This window comes from Stegodyphus dumicola, chromosome X1 (assembly GCF_044657685.1).
Source record: "Stegodyphus dumicola isolate Sdum_Otavi_A_Nest chromosome X1, ASM4465768v1".
Taxonomy (NCBI): Eukaryota; Metazoa; Arthropoda; class Arachnida; order Araneae; family Eresidae; genus Stegodyphus; species Stegodyphus dumicola.
This window is the reverse complement of record NC_140780.1, coordinates 189,748,701-189,770,321: the sequence shown is the minus strand read 5'-3', so window position 1 is coordinate 189,770,321 and position 21,621 is coordinate 189,748,701. Positions and strand designations below refer to the sequence as shown.

Genomic DNA, 21,621 nt, shown 5'->3' with positions numbered 1-21,621 from the left:
CAGTATTGTCAGGACAGATCCAAAACACGTTTTACAGTCATCGATGAACCACTATAAACACTCTGACACGATCAGTGACACAACCTTCAGGTTATCAGGCTATCACAGTGGAGACAGCTTCACTGCAATGCACCAGAGTACAGCTCCCGACTCTGCTTGGCCGTTATCGGAACTCTGCGTACTCCCTAGACTCTCCACGCTACAACTCGCAATGTACTCGACGACACGCAGAGCACAAGAATATAGCTCTCGACTCAGCACAGTCTAAGACAAAACTCGACAATGCACTAACTCGCGATACACTAAAAGACTCTCTCGATGCACTCAACGACCAACTCGGCGCTAGACTTCGAGACACTTGCTCAATGACTGACTATAAGCTCACTAGACGAGGCACACACTAACTGACTGCGGACCAGAAGGGTTTATAAAGCTTTCGGCTTGTGTTTCAGGACATTCTGGGCTAAACCAGTAAGAATTCGTTCCAGAAGGTTCTCCATCCGTCCATGGCATATCGCCAATTTTGTCGCCAAATGTTCCCTTGCCATTTTATGGCAAACCTAAAACTGTTTTGTGGCGAAGCTATCTCACCATACCTGTACATTTCGTAACAATATTTTACAGGCATCACAAATAATGAAAAGGCAAATTTTATTCCTAGCACAAGCGATATGATCCAACTAGATTTTCTTGTTTTTAATTCTGCTGCCTAATTTACTACCTCAAAAATTTTACAGTGCAACTCTATAACATCAAGAAGTGCCAAAAAAAAGTTCCTAAGTTTACATTCTGACGTACCCAAATCTAATTGAGAGATATCAAAATTCCTCATTCGATAGCAAAATATTCTCAAAATTATGAACAAGACAGAGTCTACACATATTCTGAGATGTCAGCACAATAGCTTATGCAACATGCATACTTCTCATAATAGAAAATAACGAAGATGCATACTGTCTGTTAGTTCGCACTAAGTTTGTACACAAGATCAGTTAAACATCATTTAATCTAAATTACTAGCTATTATGCTATACTGCAGTTACGGATACAAGTCCTATGTTAGTTACAGGTATTACATACACAACATTTCCTTTTTTTAATAGAAATAAAAATATTGTATGTACTTTTTTAAATAATAAGGATTTTTAACAGTCCTACCAAATCAAGTATCGTCCAGTCGCCTGTGTCGTGTGTCTAGCGATTTCTCCCGCTGTCTGCCGCCTGTTTCTTCTGGCCTGTAAGGCAATATACCGGTCATCTGTGTGTGTGGTTCCTCATGGACGACCACTACTAAACCCCCAGATAGCTGTTCCTGTAGTTTGAAATTGTCTCCAAAGTCGTGAAACGATGCTGTGTGCACTTTCGAACTCTGCAGCCACACTTGTCACACTGCGGCCTTCCTCCCTTTTATCCCAATGATGAACTTTTATCCCAATGATTCGACCTCGGGTAAAAGCATCCAGATGTCGTCTAACAGATTGATTATTCACCATTTCTTGCTGAGGCAGCAACTTGGTGTGATTTTAACTGCTATACGGCGTGCAATCTCTTTGCCAGAAATACTGATCTTACACCGACAACATGCTTTATACAACTCAGACACTCCCCCATTACGTCTACCTGCATATCTGTGCATGTGCTACCGTACATCACCTTACTTAATCTCCTGATTGGTCTTTCTGTCCGCTCTGCCTCTTCGTTCAGCTGATATGCTAATTTTTCGAATTCGTCCTTAATTTTTGCACACCAGTGTAGTTATGCCCCTTAGCAAAAATTTATGATATAACATTTCTTCGAAAATTTGATGATATAACACTTCTGTCATATGCAGGAGAATTTACAGGCGCCTTTAAATTTGAATTCTACTGATCTTGGATTCATTCTCATTCACATCTTCACCTTTGGTGCTTTCATTCTGATAATTATTTTTCGCTGTGGAATCTTCCGGTTTAGTTCCTTTAAGAAAACCTCTTCCACTCCCATTAACAATTGTTCCATCATGATCTTTCTGCTTCTCCTATAACTTCTGTACTTTCAGTTACCTTTTACCCTTTCTCACCGATTTACGCATGATCTCCCTTCCTATAATATTTTTTTTGTAATATAGATCTCTTCAGTAAATGCTGCTTTTCTTCTTGCTGGTTGGATGAATTTCTCTCTTATAGGCATCAATTCCCTTTCTTCCAAACATTAATTCAGAAGGTGATTTAATTTCAGCTGAAATAGGAATGTTACAATACTGTAGTAAAACTAAATATGGATCTTCCATGTCAACCAAAGATTTTTCTAACATTCGTTTGACAGTTTGAATATGTCTTTCTATCATTTTAGTTGATTCTGGGTAGTCTGGACTTGAAAATTCCCCTCCCTAGCAAGTCCTTTCAATTATATTGGAACCGCTACCTGAATAGAATATTTTTACCATGCCTTAAAAAAATAATTTCAATTGATTTATAACTGCTACACTTGACAAATCTTTCAAAGATCCAATTTTAACATAATTCCTAAAATAATCTATAACTGTTAAAGAGTCTCCACTTCGAAAGTAAGACATCTGTTCTCAGTACTTCTCACAGACAACTTTGTATTTCTTTAGGTATCATTGTTACTTTGCTATTAGCTTCTAGAAACTCAAACGTGATGAATAATCAAGAACCAAATCTTCAATTTCTTTTGATATTCTCAGATAAATAAATTTCTCCAGCCTTTTTTTTTTTTTTTTTTTAATTTCCTATTCTTAAAAGACCATAATGAATTCTAGTTAACATATATTTTTAAAAATTTCTCCACAGAAGTAAAATAGAATTTTTAAACATTAATCCATTTACTTCTGACAGATGTTGAAAATTAAAATATGGTTTTGCTGATTCTGAAACTATCCGATTTCATATTTATCCATCCTGTTTCAATTAATTTTCTAAAACACAGTTTTTTCGTTTCCATTTTTAGCTGAAAACTTTTCATTTCTCTTTGAAACACTGGTATACTTTTTATAATCATTCCAACAGAGACTTCTATTGTTTCTTCAAAGAAATCACATCCTTTACCAATAAAATCATGATAATGCATCAGCTATAGAGTTCTTAACCTGGTTTATATTTTGTCTCAAAATGACATGCCCTTAAACTGATATGCATTCTTTGTAATTTGATTGAACTTTTATCTATTAGTTTTTGAAAATTTATTTCAAAGGTTTATGGTCACTTTTAACAATAAAGAATTTAGCAAAGACGTATTGGTGAAATTTTTGGCATGAAAATCAATGACTAAAGTTTCTCTAAATCTGAGTGTAATTGCTCTGCATATCTATTAATGCCTTAGATGCATATGCCACTGGCAAATTATTCTGCATTAAGAATGCTTCCAGTCCTTCTTTAAAAAAAAAAAAAAAAAAAAAAAAAAAAAAAAAACAGATCTCTTCAGATCTTAAATCAACAGATAAAACTACAGGAATAATTTTATTAGAATACTCAAAAACTGATTTATTATTAAGACATCCTTCAGCTTCCTAAAAGTTTTTTGATGAGCTGCATTTCTATTCCAGACCTATGTTCTCTGAGCACTATGACCAGCTACCAGCTTTATATGGTCATGAGACTTTTCATCTCTTTGTGTATATTAGTTCATAATTTAAGATTTTTGCTTACTTGCTTCCTTTGATAATGTAATTGTCATCTTAATTCAGTTTATGAAAATAGAAACTAGAATAAGTAATTACACAAATTTAGGTAACAAATGCTGCATAACTAGAATAATTACACAAATTTAGGTAACAAATGCTGCATAACTAGAAGTCTCTTTAACAGCTTCAAAAACCTGCACTGCACAGAGGGTTAAACATATCATTTTTGATACATTAGCTATGAATCTAGAAACATACCTAATCATTTATAAGTTTTTAATTCTTTGACAAATGTTGGTGATTTCATATCTGGAATGCACTTAATTTTTCTTTCATAGCACTTTAAACTGTCTTAAGAAAATATGTGCTGTATGTCTTTCACTTCATTCAGTCTAGTTTTAAAATTCATTTAAATTAAAGATTTTTTCTCTGGCTCTTTCCAACCCCTTCTTTAAACTCTTAATGTGCTAAATCGAGTTCTCTGGTACACCAAATTAAATTATTTCCATGCATCCTAGTAAATAAGTTTAATATTTTTTTCAAATATGAATTCAACAGAATATAGTCATTATAGTCAAAATAAAGAAAAATGTTAAAAGAGCATGCATTAAAGAATAAAAAAATTGGTGGGGGAAAAAGAAAACTTTTTGAATCTTTACTGGTGTTGAGGGTTCCCCAAAACTAATATGTCATCTAGACACACATATTTGAACTCCTGTATCACCAAAGATTTCAAAAACTTCTGGCAGTGAGAATGGTACATATGGTTACCTTAAAAAGCATCTCCCAATGGAAGTTTTTAATGTATTAAGCTCACAACTTGAATCTTACAGTTTAATTTGCCAAAATGCTTTGTTTGCATCTAAAATACTACACACTCTCGCACCTGACATTTCAGATAAAATATCCTTGAAGGTTGGTATGTGATAATGTTCTTTTAGTATATTTTGGTTAAGATACTGTGAATCTAAACACACTATTAAACTGCCATCCACTTTTATTACAACTAATGAATTCATAATTCCTGTAGGTTAACCACCTTTCTTTATAATACCATCTTCTTCCAGCCCGACGTTTCCTCTTTTAATGAATTTAATGAATGAGTTGAATTCTCATGCAGGGCTCTCCATTTTACCATAAGTTTCTAGTTTTAAAATTATTCGCATAACAGGCACAGACAGAAGCTACACCTCTGTAGTACCTATATTAGGTAACTGAGGTATTTGCTGTACCTACCTACCTGTCAGTCTTTTGCCCCAGTTTGGGATTCTGAGAACATCCCGGGAGAAGATCCGAAGGTCTCTTGCTCCTCTTCTGCTACTAACAACCGCTCAAAAAGATTTCAGTTCAGAAAGTATTTTTAGAGGCCCCCTTCCTGCACACACACTATATCCTTATAAAAAATCCATGCCTTTTTCAGGATTCAAACCCAAGCTTTTTGGTAAGGCAGTCAGTACCACTAACTACTATTCAGTCTTGGTAGCCATAGATGTAAAGAGTTAAATTTTAATTTATGATAAACTCCTTTTCAGAAATTTAAGAGAAAAGACATCTCGGGGCCCATAATTATGATATAAGGCCCAATGCATTTGAAATAGAATTTTTTTAAAAATTTATTTTACAAAAATTACACACAAAAAATAATTAGCTTACTGTTACACCTTTTACATGATCTCTCTGAGTTTTTTTACATTCGACGATGTAATCCATAGCAAGTGATACAGGTTAGTGAGTCACTGTTATTGAGTTCCATTTCCCCCTTCCCTCTGCTTTGTGAAACATCTGTTACAACCTTCTCCTCAAAGCTGGACAAGACATTTTCACCATATAGTTTGCTTATCTTGATGGCTTCTATCAAGTGGGAAAAGCACATTCATCAGGGTCTGAGTTTAATGATAGTCTTCTAGTAGATAATGGCCACTGCAGTTGGTCAGAGGCCTTATAAAAATAGAAAAGGCCTTTTTGGATGACCAGGCCTGGAAGACTGATAAATAATAGTTACCTATCCGAGAAAAGGGATTATCAGTAGTAGCGATCATATACCAAGTTGACATCTCTGGCATAAGATAGTACAAAAGACAATCGCACATTGACATGAATTAATAAGTTTGATTTTCATCAGCATTATTAAGGAGATAACTGTAAATCACACTTTGTCATCTTGTTTGAAGAGGGAAGTTTTCGTAAATTTCTTATTTGCATAGTGCCTATGATTGTTTTGGCTTCCCTCTATTTGATACTGTACCTGTTTGATGAAAATTGATGAATTTTTTTAGGTAAGGTGTTGTCTCAGCTCTTAGCTTGAATACAGTATCTTACCTTTCCTGAGGACCGGTTCAAAATTCAACCGCGCCTCACGCCATCAGCTGTTTTGTCTCCATGGCAACCATCCACGCACTTCGCGTCCCGGTTGCCTTCTCTTTTGTTATCGCATGCAAGCAGTTGACTCACGATGGGGGACTAATTGCCTTCAATTGTGATAAACTCTTGTACTCTCCTCCTGTGTCCTAACATGAGGACTCTTAGCGATTCTTCATTCTTTAGCTTATCTGCTCTTTCATCGACTTTAGCGACTGCTTCTCTCTTATTTAATTCATTTCTCTGAACGATGATGTGGAGGTAATTGCAATTAATGGTAAAGGTACTCTGTAATTCAAACGCCTTGGTCCTTGGTGTTGTCTCAGGAATAAAATTATCATGGGCAATATCGTCAGCAGCATGTAGCTCTCATCCAAACATGAGATATTCAGCTGTATCAGGCGCGAGTTAAATTTTGCTATATTAAGGGCGAATCTGATCGTTGATAGCTTTTCACTCCATGAAGTATGATCATTTCCCATTAACATAGCCAAACAAGGCTTAAGGTCTTTGTTTTTCCTTTCCACTGGCTTTGTTGCCTCTAGAAGGTAAAGTGGGGTTAAGGTTTGTTTAATTTTAAAAGAAAACAAACTTGTTACAATACAGCACTAACAAATTGCTTTGCTTCACTGTCATTGTGGTCCGCTGTCATTAATGATGCTTCTACATTGATCAAATCACAGAAAAACTTCTTCTATTAGTGTGATAGTACTCTTTAGCTTTTAAAAGCTGTGGTCATTAGCTAAGGTTAAAGCAAACAGTTCCAATGGTGGCGTAATTTTCTATGATGAAAAGTCATCTTTTCTCATTACTCTTCTTTAAAGTCCAAATAGATCTACTGAAAGATATTCAAATTATTAATAATAAACTGGCGCTTGCAATAGATCAGATGGCATCTGGTTACTATGCTGTAATGAGTACAATTATGGCTGTTCTTGATTTAATTAGCAATATATCTCCACATATCAGTCCAAGTAGGATTGCTTTGAAATTCTACTGCAAGTTCTTTCGATTCCATAACATCCAGCTCATAGAGCATCATGATGCCCTTTTAATAATTTCTTAAGCATCAAACACGATCACTAACTAGGCCTTTTTCTATCTGTGTCTTAAGTTAATATCTGTATAAAAGACCTTGGTTCCATGAAGTAACATTGGCCACACAAATAGGCAAAATTTTCCCGTTTTGGGGGCTTTCAAGATTAGATAATTTTTCTAACATTTTCGTCTTTTAATTATTCTTGTTGAATTTTCTTGAGCCTCATGCCGATATATCAATGGTAGGAGTACAATACTTGCACAGTTTGTTATGTTGACATAACAGTCAGGTTAACATACCTGTAATGTTAGGTCTACCTAGTACACATTTTATCTTCAAGTACCTGTAATAACCAATCATGGCATGCAAACTGTAAGGGACTTTTAAATTGATCAACCCTCTAAAGTGCTGATGGTCTGTTGCCACAGTGACTTTCTAAAGCACACAGAAAGCTAAGGTTTCTCTTTCATTCATAATTTCTTTCGGTTCCTGTCAGTAACCTACTCGCACATTTGATGGGATGTTCTGCACCACTGCCTTGTAACAAGACCATGACCAAGAACATAAGGTTTAGTGGAAATTTTAGATTTCCAATAACTCTTTTTGTCATTACTAAATTGTCAAAGAAAAACTCAAAGAAAATTCTCGTATGCATGCATGGCTTGGCTTAAATGGCAATTCTGAGAGAATAATTCTGAATTCTCAAATGTTACATTCAACACCTAATAAAAAAACTCTGGCTGATGCTGATGTTTTAATTAATCAGTTTTGATGTAAACCCAGTACATGTCAATTTAACTGGATTATTATAGTTTGAGCCGAAAAGAAGGTATGGACAGTGATTTCTATATGTGTCATTTATTGGGCAATACACACTACAACTTACTTTCCTATCTACAGAAATATTTCGATTTCTGTAGATAGGAAATTCTGAAAAAAGTCATAGTACACAGAGGAAAATTGAGTGTTATAATATTCAGTGCTAACTTCATAGGAACAGTGCTAACTTCATAGGAACTAATAATCTTTTACAGAATATTGATTACAAAAATGTAAAGAAAAAAAGCTGCACCATTATACAAAAACTAAATGGAAATTCAACTCTCCTACATTGGCACAGTAGAAAAGGCTCATTAGATTTCTAAATGATATGTTGAAGAATATTTTATTCAAGGCATGTCAGGATTATGAAGAATTAGTCACTGTGGAACTGTAGGTTTACGTTTGTTCATATAAATGGAACAGTCAACGGTGAGGGCTCATGCGAGCCCTTTGTTAAATTTCTTTCTATTTCCCAATCTCCTCATCTTTTCATTTGCTTACTATTTATTCCACGAAAAACATGTCTTGCATGTCATAATCATACCTTGATAAAACATTAAATTTTATTTTAAATGATGAAACAAATAACTTTTAAAATGTCACTGAATTGGCATGAACAAGAAAACTACATATGAAATTCTAAATTGTGCAAAGAAAGCTAACGTTAATTCGGATACAGTTTCTGTTAGTAGTGTTAAAGTTGATAAGCTTTCAAGTTAATGAACAATGTTTCCACAAGAAAAATATTTTGACTGCACATTTCAAATTTAAAGACAATTCCTTTAAATTGGAAACCTTTAAAAGACTCCAATCATAAATTTTATGTAAAAAGATTTTTGAAAAATCATTGCTTGTCCTAAAATGTTCTAAAAGATAACTGAGATGAAAGAAGAAACTAATGAGTTGTAGTTCCAGGCGTAAATTGCACTACGTTATTTTCTTCAATTTCTGTGACATTTTTAACTTTCTTTATTTCTTTAATTTTAAATTTTTTTAATTTTGCTGTTGTTCATGTAACATTATTTACGTTTTCTATTTTTGTAAAAAATAAAACATCAAATTAGAATTTGATACTTTGTTTTTATAAGACAGAATGGAAGACCTTTGTTAGCTTGTTAAGTTTTGTGTTAATTAAACCCATTAACTTACTATTTTACCTGTATTGTCAATTCCACTTTTATTGGTGGGAATGACAACAGCAAATATTTTGCTAGGAAGACTAATAAAACTGCATTCAGGAAAAGATAGGCATGGCCATGCACCCTAAGTGAAAACAATCAGGTTTCATTGACAGAGGAGTTTCTCCCATGGTCACCAATAAAACCTTCACTAAGTTCATCCTTGCCATCAAAGAACATATTCTGCTATTAGAAATAACATTAAAAACCTTGTTGTGCTTCCATTTCATCCTCCCGTCAGTTACAAAATTGCATGGATGCCCCAGAAGTTTAATTTTCAAGTAATTTTCCGACCTATCAATAAAATCTATTGTATTATTAAAGATTCCACTTCTAACTTCTCGAGGACCTATTCTAAATTCTTGGTGAATTTATAACATATCTTGTCAACGTGGTTTGAGATATATCAGCCAAACAAAAAGTGTATTTAAGTTTTGCATCAAAGAACACATATTTTATATTCAAAAAATGCAAAATTAACAAGTCATCAATAGATAATAATAGTTGGAAAACTGATTACAATTTAGATTTTGGATCTGTAAAAATTACCCAAAAAGCTTTTTCCATTGGTAAATTGGATTTCCTTGAAACTTTCCACATTCATAAAGATTTACCTTGTTTAGGTAATGACTAATTCCAATTCAGTCCTTCCTAACACTTTTTAAATTCTATTAACTTTAATTTTTCAATTTTCATTGCTATTTCTGCCAATAGATGGCACTACCTTTTATTTCACTCTCTTCCCTTTTCGTATAAATACAACTAAAGGCCCGTCTACACGTAGCGATTAGGCCGACAATATCTGAGATAGCTTGCCTGTCCACACGGAATGATTTTCTCATTAGGACAGGAATTCACTCAGCCAATCACTATGAAAGGATGTTCCCGCCCTCTACAGCATCACACTGTTTACGATTTGTAAACAAAGCTTACGGTGTTGTCAAATAGTCAAAATAATGGATGACTATTTTAAATTGCTACTATGGATACAACTACAACTTTTGAAATTAGCTATTGCTACAGAAGGGGAAAAAATGCATTTGGACCAGAAACTGGGCCAAACGATGAGAAATTCATAGTGCTTTCCTAATACCCTGCTCCGAGAGTTGCGTATTGAAGACACGCTACAATTCGGAAAGTATTTACGGATGGTGCCACATGATTTTGATTTTTTTGCTAAATTTCGTTTGCAGGAAAATTTAAAAAATATATGCTTTTCCTTTGTGTACTGAGTACACAGATTACTCCTTTTTTTATTTTATTTATTTATTTTTAAATTTCACTTTCTGGCACTCCTATTTGTGCATTTAGATCTTAAAATAATAAAATAACCGTGTTTCAGAAAAAATAAGTAACTACTGTGCTTTAAATCAAAACCTTTATTAATGAACAAATAGACAATAATGTCATGAATATCACACCAGTATGAGTAAAAAGTAGTAATAAAGAATAAAGATTATTACATTACTAAGCAACAGTGTAATTTCAGTGCAAAAATTTTAAATAAGAAATATCATAAAGGTGCAAAGTCTTAAGTAGTATATTTACTGAACATTAAAAAACTAACATCAGCATAATTAAATAACTAATACAGTATGAAAACTATGATCATATGACTCTATCAGTTAATCAGCGAATAAAATTTAGCAATATTGTATTAAATTGGGCTGCAATTTGCTTTTGCAAAACTCAATTAACACAAAACTAGGTTTGTGACTTGTGACTTTCTTTTGACCAGTAGATCTAAAACACGTGCCAACGGCCATTCGAAAAATAAAAAGAAAGACATTAAAATTCAATAAACACCCCCACCCATAGGCGAAAAATAAAACATGACTTTTAAGTCATGGAGAAACTAAATTAAAAAGTTCTTCCAGGTGCAGAAAGTCTAAAATTAAAGAAGAGGATCGAACCCACGATCTCAATGTACAGAGAAAACGTAGTCTGCTCTTTACCACTGGGCTATGATCGCTCGTGTAGGAGGTCTCGGAAAAGCTATCTACTTCGTCACCTGAACTCCCATTTTTGGCGATGTCAATTGAGTCTCAGTGCTGCTTTATTCTCGACTGGAGATTTTGCTTTCGGAATTTTTTCAATAAGTGCGACCACAGTTTCAAGTAGTTTCTGAATATTTTCATCTAGTACCCATGACATGGCATCATTAATAGATTTGGAACTTTTCTTGGGGAAGTTAAAATAATTTTTACCCCGAAGAAAATATTTGAATATATAAAGTAATGGGGAAGACAAAGCTTACCAAAATAAGAGAATCCCTTAATTTTTTATTTTTAAAATTTACGTTACTCGTATCCCACAACACAACATTTTCTCTATAAAAATCTATCAGTTGAGTTTCGCTCCAATGAAATTTACATTACTCGTATCCCACAACACAACATTTTCTCTATAAAAATCTATCAGTTGAGTTTCGCTCCAATGAAATGCAGCCATGTTTATTAGTCCAAATGAGGAGAAAAGCACGTGATCACTCAAAGCAATCTTATTGCCTAGAGACTCTGATTTTATCGTACGCTAGTGAGCAGTGAAGACCAGTTCTGAAATCGCAGCAGAGAACATGACCGATTTATGGCACATGCGCAGATCCTTAAAATTGTTCCTCTATGAGAAAGTCGCCTGAGAAAATCACTTCGTGTAGACGGGCCTTAAGGCCTTTCCCTTCACTGCAGATTTCTTTGCTCCTGAAGATGAGGGACTTTTACCTGTTTATCGTCGAAATCAATAGAGTCCTGACTAAATCTACATCAAACACAAAATTGTTACTTTTCCTTTTTTTATACATTTAAATGTTATTAATGTCTATTCATCACTACTTCTCTCAAACTATCTATTAGTTTCTTGCAAAATACTACAATTCCACAAAAACTTGGTTGAAAAGCCATTTTTTAATGTGATGCAAAAAATTTTATATTTGTTTCAGTTAAATATGTTTTTATCACTGCTAAAAATTTATAAAACTACATGCTATTATACATGCAATAAATTTTTCAAGAACTTGCTGCAATGCCTATGTTGTTACCTTTCTTATAAAACTTTCAAAAATTAATTACTAAAGAGATTACCAGGGGCAAAGAAGGTTGCTTCATGGGACTTACTTGCTTTGCACCACCTTGAAGACCTTACATCAAACCCACAACTGAATATAAACCAAGCGAGTGGTTACCTCCACCACTATATGAGACTACCCAGAAGTTGGAAATAATTCAGAACAATGCTTTAGAATTATCAAAGGCAGTGTTCACTCCATGTCCAATTAAGTTATGCTACTGTAGACTGTCTGTAACAACTGATCGACTGGAGCAAACATTTGCTTTGAAACAATTTGAAAAACATAGAGATGTGATTTTTTGACCAATATATGTAACTACACAGATTATAAGATCAAATAAAAATTCTTGGACTTGGCAAAAGAATTAATCATCAAATTTGGCATGCATGTACTTAAAAGAATTCTGTTTAAATCAACCAAAGACATATCAGGGACCTAATTCTTCCCATGAGCAAGAAACTCTCCATGATATACAGCTTAAGATAGCTACTTGTACTACAATTGATCAGATATCCTTCTGGAAACTGGCTGCATGTTTACATGGATGGTTCTGGCGTGGCTTCCATTAAAACTGCTCGAACTACAGTATTCATTTTAACCTTGGGAAAGTTTTTAAGTTCTGCAACAATTTGATAGAAGTAGCAGCAGTTTCTTTGGTTCCTGAGGAAACTTGAAAGAAAATGGAACGAAATGTTATTTTTAGACTCCTAGGGCTACCTAACCAATAAGCAATTTTCTTCCCTGTCACTCAGCAGTAAAAAAAATCACTTTACAACCACCAGATTGTTCTTGACTCTCTTTCGGAAAGCAGACAATGCATTATTGTGACCATCAATAGAAATTACCTGGCAGATGACTTAGCCAAGAGCAAATCATAGTCAATGATCAATGTTGCAAAAGCAATGTGCCATTCTCTCCAAGGTGTGAGGGCAGAGGTTGAACCTCTGTGCCTGGTTCTGAGGGGTTAGGTATCTCACAGTCTGCCCACCTGGTCACGCGGAGTGAGAAATGCCCAAATCCTGTACTTACCTCAACCATATTGTGTTATTGATTGTTTTACTGTTAAAACACTTATTAAACCCTACATTAATGAAATACTTTGAAGGCCTGGATGAGAATTCCTAGAGTTCTTTTTTGAAAACTCTGGTTTCTCATAACCATTCTACAGCCATGGGCGTAACAAATTTTTGTTTCCGAATTGGTCATGACTACTTGCAACAGCATCTTCATCACATGGGTCTGGTAAACTGATTTGATGCAGTTTATGTGGACTGACTGACACACTAGTAATTTCATCTACCATTGTTCTAAGCTTAATCAGGGTTCGCAGCCACATTTTAGTTAAAAAAATAAGCACCTATAAGCACTTTTCAAGCACATTTTAAGAAAAAAAAATAAGCACTTGTCTAATTACATTATACGCAGCTGCATAACCTTAAAAGAAAAATTAGACTTGTAATTTAAAATATGAGAAATGCAGTATTTATTAAGAGAGAATTAGCATTACCTCAACCATGGAAAACAATTACTTTTTTTTAAAAAATTTCAAATAACAGTTCAATTTACAGAACTAGTTTACAATGAGAGGGAAAAAAAATACGCAGAACTATATTAAAAGATTTAATGATGAAACTTCAGTTCAAAATAGAGAAAATAAATAAAGCATATTTATTGAATTCACTAGGCACCCAATAATAAATACAATTTATTTTCCCGTTCATATTAATATTTAAATAATTTAACTTAAATCAAAATTCTGAACATTTTCTAAATTTTCATTGTATAACAGTTTTCCCTTAACAGATATTGCAAGCAAAGAAATTTAAGTAAAAAAGAGGAACATTTTTTAAATCAGAAGATGGGAAATTGCTTCATGCAGTCATCCTTTAACAGTAAAAGCTTAACAAACCCACATACTCGGAAATTGCCGAATATTCGGATAGTCAAGTGTAACTGGACAAAGAGGAGTGGGGGGAGGGGGGTAGATTGTACCCGTTTTTTAGATTTTCCGCCTAAATAAATGCTTTTGATATTTCAATATGTGCATCATATAAAAATAAACCAAAGGAAATGAAAAATATTCTGCTTAGCAAATCACAGTAAAACGTTTTTAAGTATTCATAAACAAATCTCGAACTGAACATCAAAATTAATTATGTCTGCAAAATATCGCAAATGTTATTGCACAATATGTGCGGCGTAATTCTTAAGTATGTGATATTATGCAATCGGAATACACAGCTGCCAGTATTCGGAGAATAATGAGCTAAATAAAGGAAAAGAAAGAGACTTACCAAACTGGAGTGTTTTTCATTCTAATTTTGAACAGACTGCATTAAATTTCAGGAATAGAATCATTCTTCGCTTGGGTTGGTAGACCGCAGAACTTTTAGTCCTATTCAATCCAGATTGGAAAGTAACCAAAAAAAGTCTGTTGCTTGTTTTGCAGCGAACTGTAATGGTTTCAATATTCGAGATTTTGCGGAGAAAGGGGATAACCTCCCAACATCCGTAATGCATAATATACTGGCAAAAAAAATGAAATTATTTTGACTATTCGATTACTTTCCCTTTATTTAAGCTATTCCGAATATTATTCCTTAGAAAGCGAATCTGTGTTAAAACACACCCATTTTTGGAAGTTATCTATAGCAGTTACTGCAACTATATTTTTATAAATATTCATACATATGCTCATAATATAAGCATAAAGATCATAATAAACGCAAATATGAACTAACCATGCGGAATGACAACGCAAATTATTAAAATCTAGATAGAAATTCAAACGTGTGTAATATTTGGGTGGGAGGAAAAGAATACCGAATGCACCAGAATTTTCTACTGCTTTCGCAATTCTTTGACCAATACAGGGTGTTCAGGATAAATTTGACATATTTATAATTGTATATATTTTTCCGTAGGTTGGAGGTACTGACAAACACTACTCGTAATTTAAAAGTTTGGACCCTTCTTCATTCATATACAAGATGTCAGAAAGGATGGATGACTGGAACCCACCTAAATCATGGAAGAGAATAACTTGCATCATGATGATTCGTGCCGGCCATCAAAATAAGGATATTATGACTGCTGACCAATGCTCCCTGAACACAGTAAAAACAATCAGGCATGAACTAGAGACTTGCAATGGTGACTACAAGGCTGTAGCAAAAAGAAAGATCCCTAGCAGACGATCTGATTGCGTTCGTACAGCAGAATTCCTCACAAATCTGCAGGAACAGGTGTTGAAGAACCCTCGCACTGGAATTTGGGCTTTGTCATGTGAAATGAATGTTGCAGCCTCTACTATGAAGCTTGGACTCAATGAAGACCTTCGCTACTACTCATACAAGCGGATTTTCTTTTTCCTTACGAAACTGTCAAATTTATCCCGAACACCCTGTAGAACAACGTGCACCTGTCTGTACTCTCTGTGAGCACCAAAGGTTACGTTAATGCAGAGAAAGGGGCAAAAGCTATTTCCGGGAGTATGATTCACCATCTGACATTCCATATAAGGAAGAAAAGTTGTTCATTTAATTTTGGCTTTGGGATGGGGAAAAATTGCACGTTCATTAAAAAAAGGCACTAAAAGCAAAAAAAAAAAAAACACTAAAAACAAAACAAAAAATTAGGGCTTTAAAGAAAACGTAAGCACCTATAAGGGCCTTTATATTTTATTTTCAAATACAGTCAAATAACGAAAATCCACCGACCTGAAATCTGCCAACTCCTGAAATCCACATTGCTTCCCAAAATATACACATTCAGTTTATAGGTTCCAGAAACTACAACATTGACTACGAAATATCTAAGAAAAAATACTTACTGAATAATGACGTCGTAATTACCGAATAATAATGAGTCATAACGGAAATACCAAATTATTGACATCATGATAAAAGTTTTTTTGCCCTCTAATCTGCATCGAGGCCAAAAAGCAGACAATTCACTCAACTCTTCTTTTCAAGTTCACTATTCGCATTGTTGTATTTTCTGAGTTTTGTTATTTCACGAGATTATTTGGTGCTGCCTTCTTTTTTTATCCGGATATTTTGTGGATAAATTAAGAATATTTTAAATTTCAGCCCTTTTTAATACAATTACAGATAAGAAACATACTCATGATTTTACTGCTTGCAACGTTGAAAAATGTAAACACGTTGCATTGACGGTAATACAAAAAGTGCAAATTCTGCAAAAGATGGAAGCAGGTGCTACTCCTCGGTTAATAGCAGAATCGTATGGAATTGCGACATGACTGCGTATGATATACGGAAAAATAAAGAAAAGCTGGTGAAATTTTACAACAACAGTGATTCTATCACCGGAATCTCAAACCGGAAATCTTTGCGTGAGGCGAAATCGGCAAACTCGATGCTATGCACATATAATACAATTAATAAATAGAATCAATTTATATATGTAATAATAATTTAACGCATATAATAAGTTATTGCAATAATGCATATAATAATTTAACTAAATGTATCTAATACACCTTATTTATTTTGCACTTTTAGTCTGAATATTATAATTTATCTTTTCTGTCCTGAAATCCGCAAAATCAGCGCAACCTCTGGTCCAAAGCTCTGCGGATTTCTGGACTTCTACTGTATAAGTACTTATAAGGACCGCTACGAACCCTGTTAATGACCTTGCAAACAGGAATTCTACGAAAGATGTTAACTATTTGCTTGGTTCACGACTTCATTTGGCTTAATGGCAGAAAAGCCAAAAGCAAATAAAGGTCTGAGGATTTAAAACAAAAATATATAAGATAGTGTTGAAAGCGGAAAAAAATTCACGAGTAAAATTCAGTTGCAAATTATAACTCCCTACTAATGGTACATTAAAGTCAGTTTGTTGCAGTAAGTTAATTAACAGCAATCATTCTACTGTTTTCTTCAAAACTGCTTTATGAAAATAATGTGCATGACGGTAAATACTTTTTTTTTTTTCATGAATGGTACTGTACTTTTGTTTATACCTAATTTCATAGGGTTACTTCCTTTGATTACAAAACTTGCAGGTGTGAAACTGGCAAAAAATATTAGGTAAAATTTCATGCTCGTTATTACAAGTTTTTTTGTCATAATTTTCTGTTTTATGCTAATGAGAAAGTACCACAAAATATGAAGTTATTCAATAATCTCATTTAAAATCCAAGCAGAAAACATTAATGAACATGAATTTTTTTTATACTTCCCAAACATATCTACACTTCTGGTCACCCAAATTGCAACACCAAGAAAGACAAGAGCTATCACAACAAAATTTATTTAGTAGATAACATGTTGACCAAGTATCATATGATTAAATTTATAGATTTCTGTGAAGTGTGGTTCCTTCCAGAACCAGTAGACAGAGTAGCCGCCATTGTTGGAGATCACCGCTGCCACATGCCTCGACCTTGATTCAAAAAGACTTTGGATGTGTTCTTGGTATACAGCAGACCAAGCAGCTTTCACGCGTTGCCAAAGTTGATCTGGTGTGGCAGCTTGGGATGCAATCTGGGTCAATCGTTCAGCAACCATGGACCACATGTTTTCTATCAGCGAAAGATCCAGAGAGTGAGCCGATCAGGGTACTATTCGGCTTCGAGGGTTATAAAAAATCGCCAAACTATTGTTGATGACAATGCTGCCAAAAATAATTGCGGCAACCTTAATAACTGCAGCAAGAAAGGAAGTATAATAGTAAATAACTATCTAAGATTGATGTTTAATTTAGATGAAAGGTTAATTTCATATAATACTTTTTTATTATTATAATTTATATGAAAAAGGCTAAACATGACTGAATGGACGCATAAGAGTAAATAACTATTTCAGATCGTTATTATAATTTATATAAAAATTGCTAAACATAACTGAATGGATGCCTGCATCGCTATTTCACTACCAGCTTATCGCTAAAGCATAATTTCATCTAGTTGGTTGTTCAAACGTAATTTTCTATAATGAATGATGCCCTTCCTTTGAAAATATTCTCGGTAAAGTGCAGAATCACTCACTTTGTTTGCTGCTTTTTACAAGGGTAAACAATTGGATTTTTGTCAATTTTCTTTTACTTTTTAAGTGAAAATAGGTCAATGTGTACATAGATAAAAGGGTGTGCGCAGTGCCATTTTTGTGTAATTCTAGGATTTCCTTTAAATGAAAATAGATCAATGTGTCCATGGATACCGAGTATGTGCAATTCTTAAAAACGTGTCAAGCAGTGGGTGATTCTGCACTTTACCCAAAATTCTATTGCCGACTTTTCATCATGGGCAATTCCCAAATTGTTAAATCCATTAGGATATCAAAAAAGAATTTAAAATCAAAAAAGGATTTAAAAATTAAACTAGTATTTCAATGGAATTAAGAAATATAGAACTATATAAAACTTATGCAATCTGAAATCAACGCGTATGCTAGATTTGGCGAGCTGTTAAATGGGCGCATTTGCTAGATTTGGCGCTTTTGCGCATACATTTTCGCTGAAATTTTTTTACGTCCCTCAAAACGGCATAGTACCCAGGGAAGCAAATCAATCTGGTGATTGACGAAGAACCCTTGGACAATGCGTGCCACATGTGGTCATGCATTATCCTGTTGAAATATGGCTGTGGGCAAGCCCTGAAGGTAAGGAAGGACAACTGGCTCCAACACCTCGGAGATGTAGCGCTGGCTGTTTAAAGTACCGACAATGCATACTAAAGGAGTGCGAGAGTGATATCCAATACCGCCCCATACCATAATACCTGGTGCAGGACCAGTGTGGTGGTGTGTAACGCAGCTGTTCAGCATCCTCTCTCTGCGGTGTCTCCAGACTCGAATCTGACCGTCGTGATGCTGCAGACAGAAGCGTGACTCATCAGTAAAGACAATTTCATTCCATTCTGCCGTCCACATCCTTCTTTCTTTGCACCATTGGCGGCGGAGACGTCTGTGGTTCTGCGTCAAGGACAGAAGAAGCAATGGACATCTTGCGGACAGACAAATCTGCTTTAAACGGTGTCGAATGGTACACGCAGACACTGGATGATACATTACAGACTGAATGTGCTGTGCTATGGTTCGTGATGTAACTGAACAATCCGTCACTGCCATGCACACAATATTGCTGTCATCACGCAAAGTGGCGCACTGACGTGGATGCGATCAAACAAGGTCGGTCCATCATATCCTCCTGCATTCAACGGTCACATATCCGCATTACAGTTGTTTGGTTTCGTCCAACATGACTACCAATTTGCCTAAAATCCACATTATCGGTAGGCCACTATCCTTTCTCTTTCGAACTCGGATACTTGATCAAACGATGATTGCTGTTTACTACGAAACATAATCGATCATTTTTTTGAGAAAAAAAAAAAACACAAGAAAATCACAATTGCCGAACTTGAAATCGTCGAAAACTCCAAGCCTTAAATAGCGCTTTGAAGTGGTGCCACAGGCGCGCATGGTGTGCGTCTGCGCTGAATTTCTAATCATTTGCATATCTCACCTCCGCTAATGCATATTGTAAATTTCATGTTATTTGCATGCTTCCTTCATGGTGTTGCATTTACGGTGGCTAGCAGTGTATATCATTTTTAACTAGCTTCACCAGCATCAACACTCTCCCTAAATCTAAATTACATTTAAATTCCATGTATATTAAAAAATGAAAAGAAACATACTTTTGCAACAGTAGGCTTAATCATTCTGCGATCATATAACCTAACATATGGATCATTAGCACCAACAGCAAGTAACTCAGGTTTCAAAGGATTAATGGCAATACATTTAGCTTCAGCATTTCTTCCAAGATGACATACCAAATTAATAAGCACATTATTACATACATTGGAGCACTGATGAGGAACCCTCAGGTCATACTGCCTGCAAGGAAAGTGAAACTGTATAAACAGCATGGCATAAAATTTAGACAAAACATAGCAAAATGAAAAACCTATGAAAGATGAAAGTAAAGTAACTCAGCATTTTAAGAAAATGAAAATTTTTAACAATATAACATAGAGCTATATAATTACATGACAATGCCATCCTCAGCAGCACTCCAAAACATAAAAGGTACGTTGGGAGCCACAGCTAGACGTTTTACTCTACCACCATGACAACTGCAAGACATTGTATTTTCTTTCGTGGCTACATCATGCACTCTGATTCTGAAATCAGCAGCACCACTGACAACATTACGGTCATTCGTATTTGGAAGAAACTGTAATGAGGAAATTATAAAAAAATTCTGTATTTCTAAAACTTTTTTAACAGGAACCTCACTGTAAAATAACTTTAGTCTGAAATGGAGAACTACAAAATAATGTACGAGTTATAAATTATCATGTTTACTGTAATGTTTCTAACAGAAGAGAACAATTATTTCTTTAATGAAAGCAGTGTTGCCAAAAACTTAACAGTTAAACACTTTAATCAAGCATTAAGTTTTAGTGGTTAAAGCAATTCCCAAATAATATAGTATTTGCCCTTATTATGAAACACAAATTTTTTCTACTGGGAAATAATGAGCAAAAATTAACATTTGAAACTACTTACTTTAACTGAAAATATATTGCCCAAGTGTCCACTCTGAATGCTTTGCAATTTTCTATGCATAAATGGATCCCACAAATTTATATGCAGATCATCTGAGCCACTTGCTAAAAGGCTAAAAAAAATTAAAAAGCATTTCAAGTGTTTCCACTTTTTTCAGGCATAACAATACTTCAGTTATTTATAATACATACAAAATCAGCATAAATTATGTAGAATGAAAGACAGGAAATTTATATACATATTCATGCAATGATGGAAATAATATGAAAAATTACATGTAATAAAGAGCTTTTTAAGGCATGAATCTCAAAGGTGATTTCAATACAATTGTGTATTGAAACAAATGATAGCTTCCAAACTGACTTTTAGTTAAACACATAAGACATTCACTGTGCTAACTATATCAGAAGCAGTACTAATGACCATATCAAATATATAGTTATGCTCCAGGGTCTAATGATTTGTATTTGTAGTTTCACTTCATCTAGGTTTTATTTATTTATTTTTTGAAAAACCGAAGAAATAAATGGATCATTAGTTACAAAATGTGTATCAAGTGCAAACAGGCTGTAACATGGTACGTATACATTAATCCAAATGCACCCAGGTAACACTTAAAGCAATCCTACCATGGGCACAAGTATGCAACCACTGTTCAGATCAACTGCCCCTTACTTACACAGTACTTTAGGGAAAGCCTGATCTATAGTTCTGTGTCATTCCTTGAAACTGTACATAAAGTTACATAATACAAGCACAGTATTTTCTCATAGTTCTGTCTTCTGACCATTCGACCAAAACACCAGATCCTCCTTTCATATATGCTATAAAAATGTAGAGAACACTTTTATTGTTATTTTACAGTTAAATGAACCTTACCACAGTAATACAATAGATATATAATGTACAATAGATATAGCCATCAAATATGAGAAACACTACTCCATAATAAAAATGTAACATATTTCTTCAGAGTTTACTAAGTG

At 34.4% G+C, this 21,621-nt stretch overlaps 1 protein-coding gene across 2 annotated transcripts in view; it reads right to left on the bottom strand.

Moving 5' to 3' along the window:
* adp (WD and tetratricopeptide repeats 1) overlaps positions 1-21,621 on the bottom strand; it is a 159,379-nt gene that overhangs the window by 106,278 nt on the left and 31,480 nt on the right. For both annotated transcript variants that reach the window (XM_085807293.1, XM_085807292.1), the window contains exons 5-7: positions 20,636-20,747; positions 20,113-20,300; positions 19,759-19,960 (exon numbers count right to left, since the gene is read on the bottom strand). In XM_085807293.1, the coding sequence (XP_085663419.1) occupies positions 19,759-19,960; positions 20,113-20,300; positions 20,636-20,747 (502 nt within the window). The remainder of the gene's footprint in view (positions 1-19,758; positions 19,961-20,112; positions 20,301-20,635; positions 20,748-21,621) is intronic.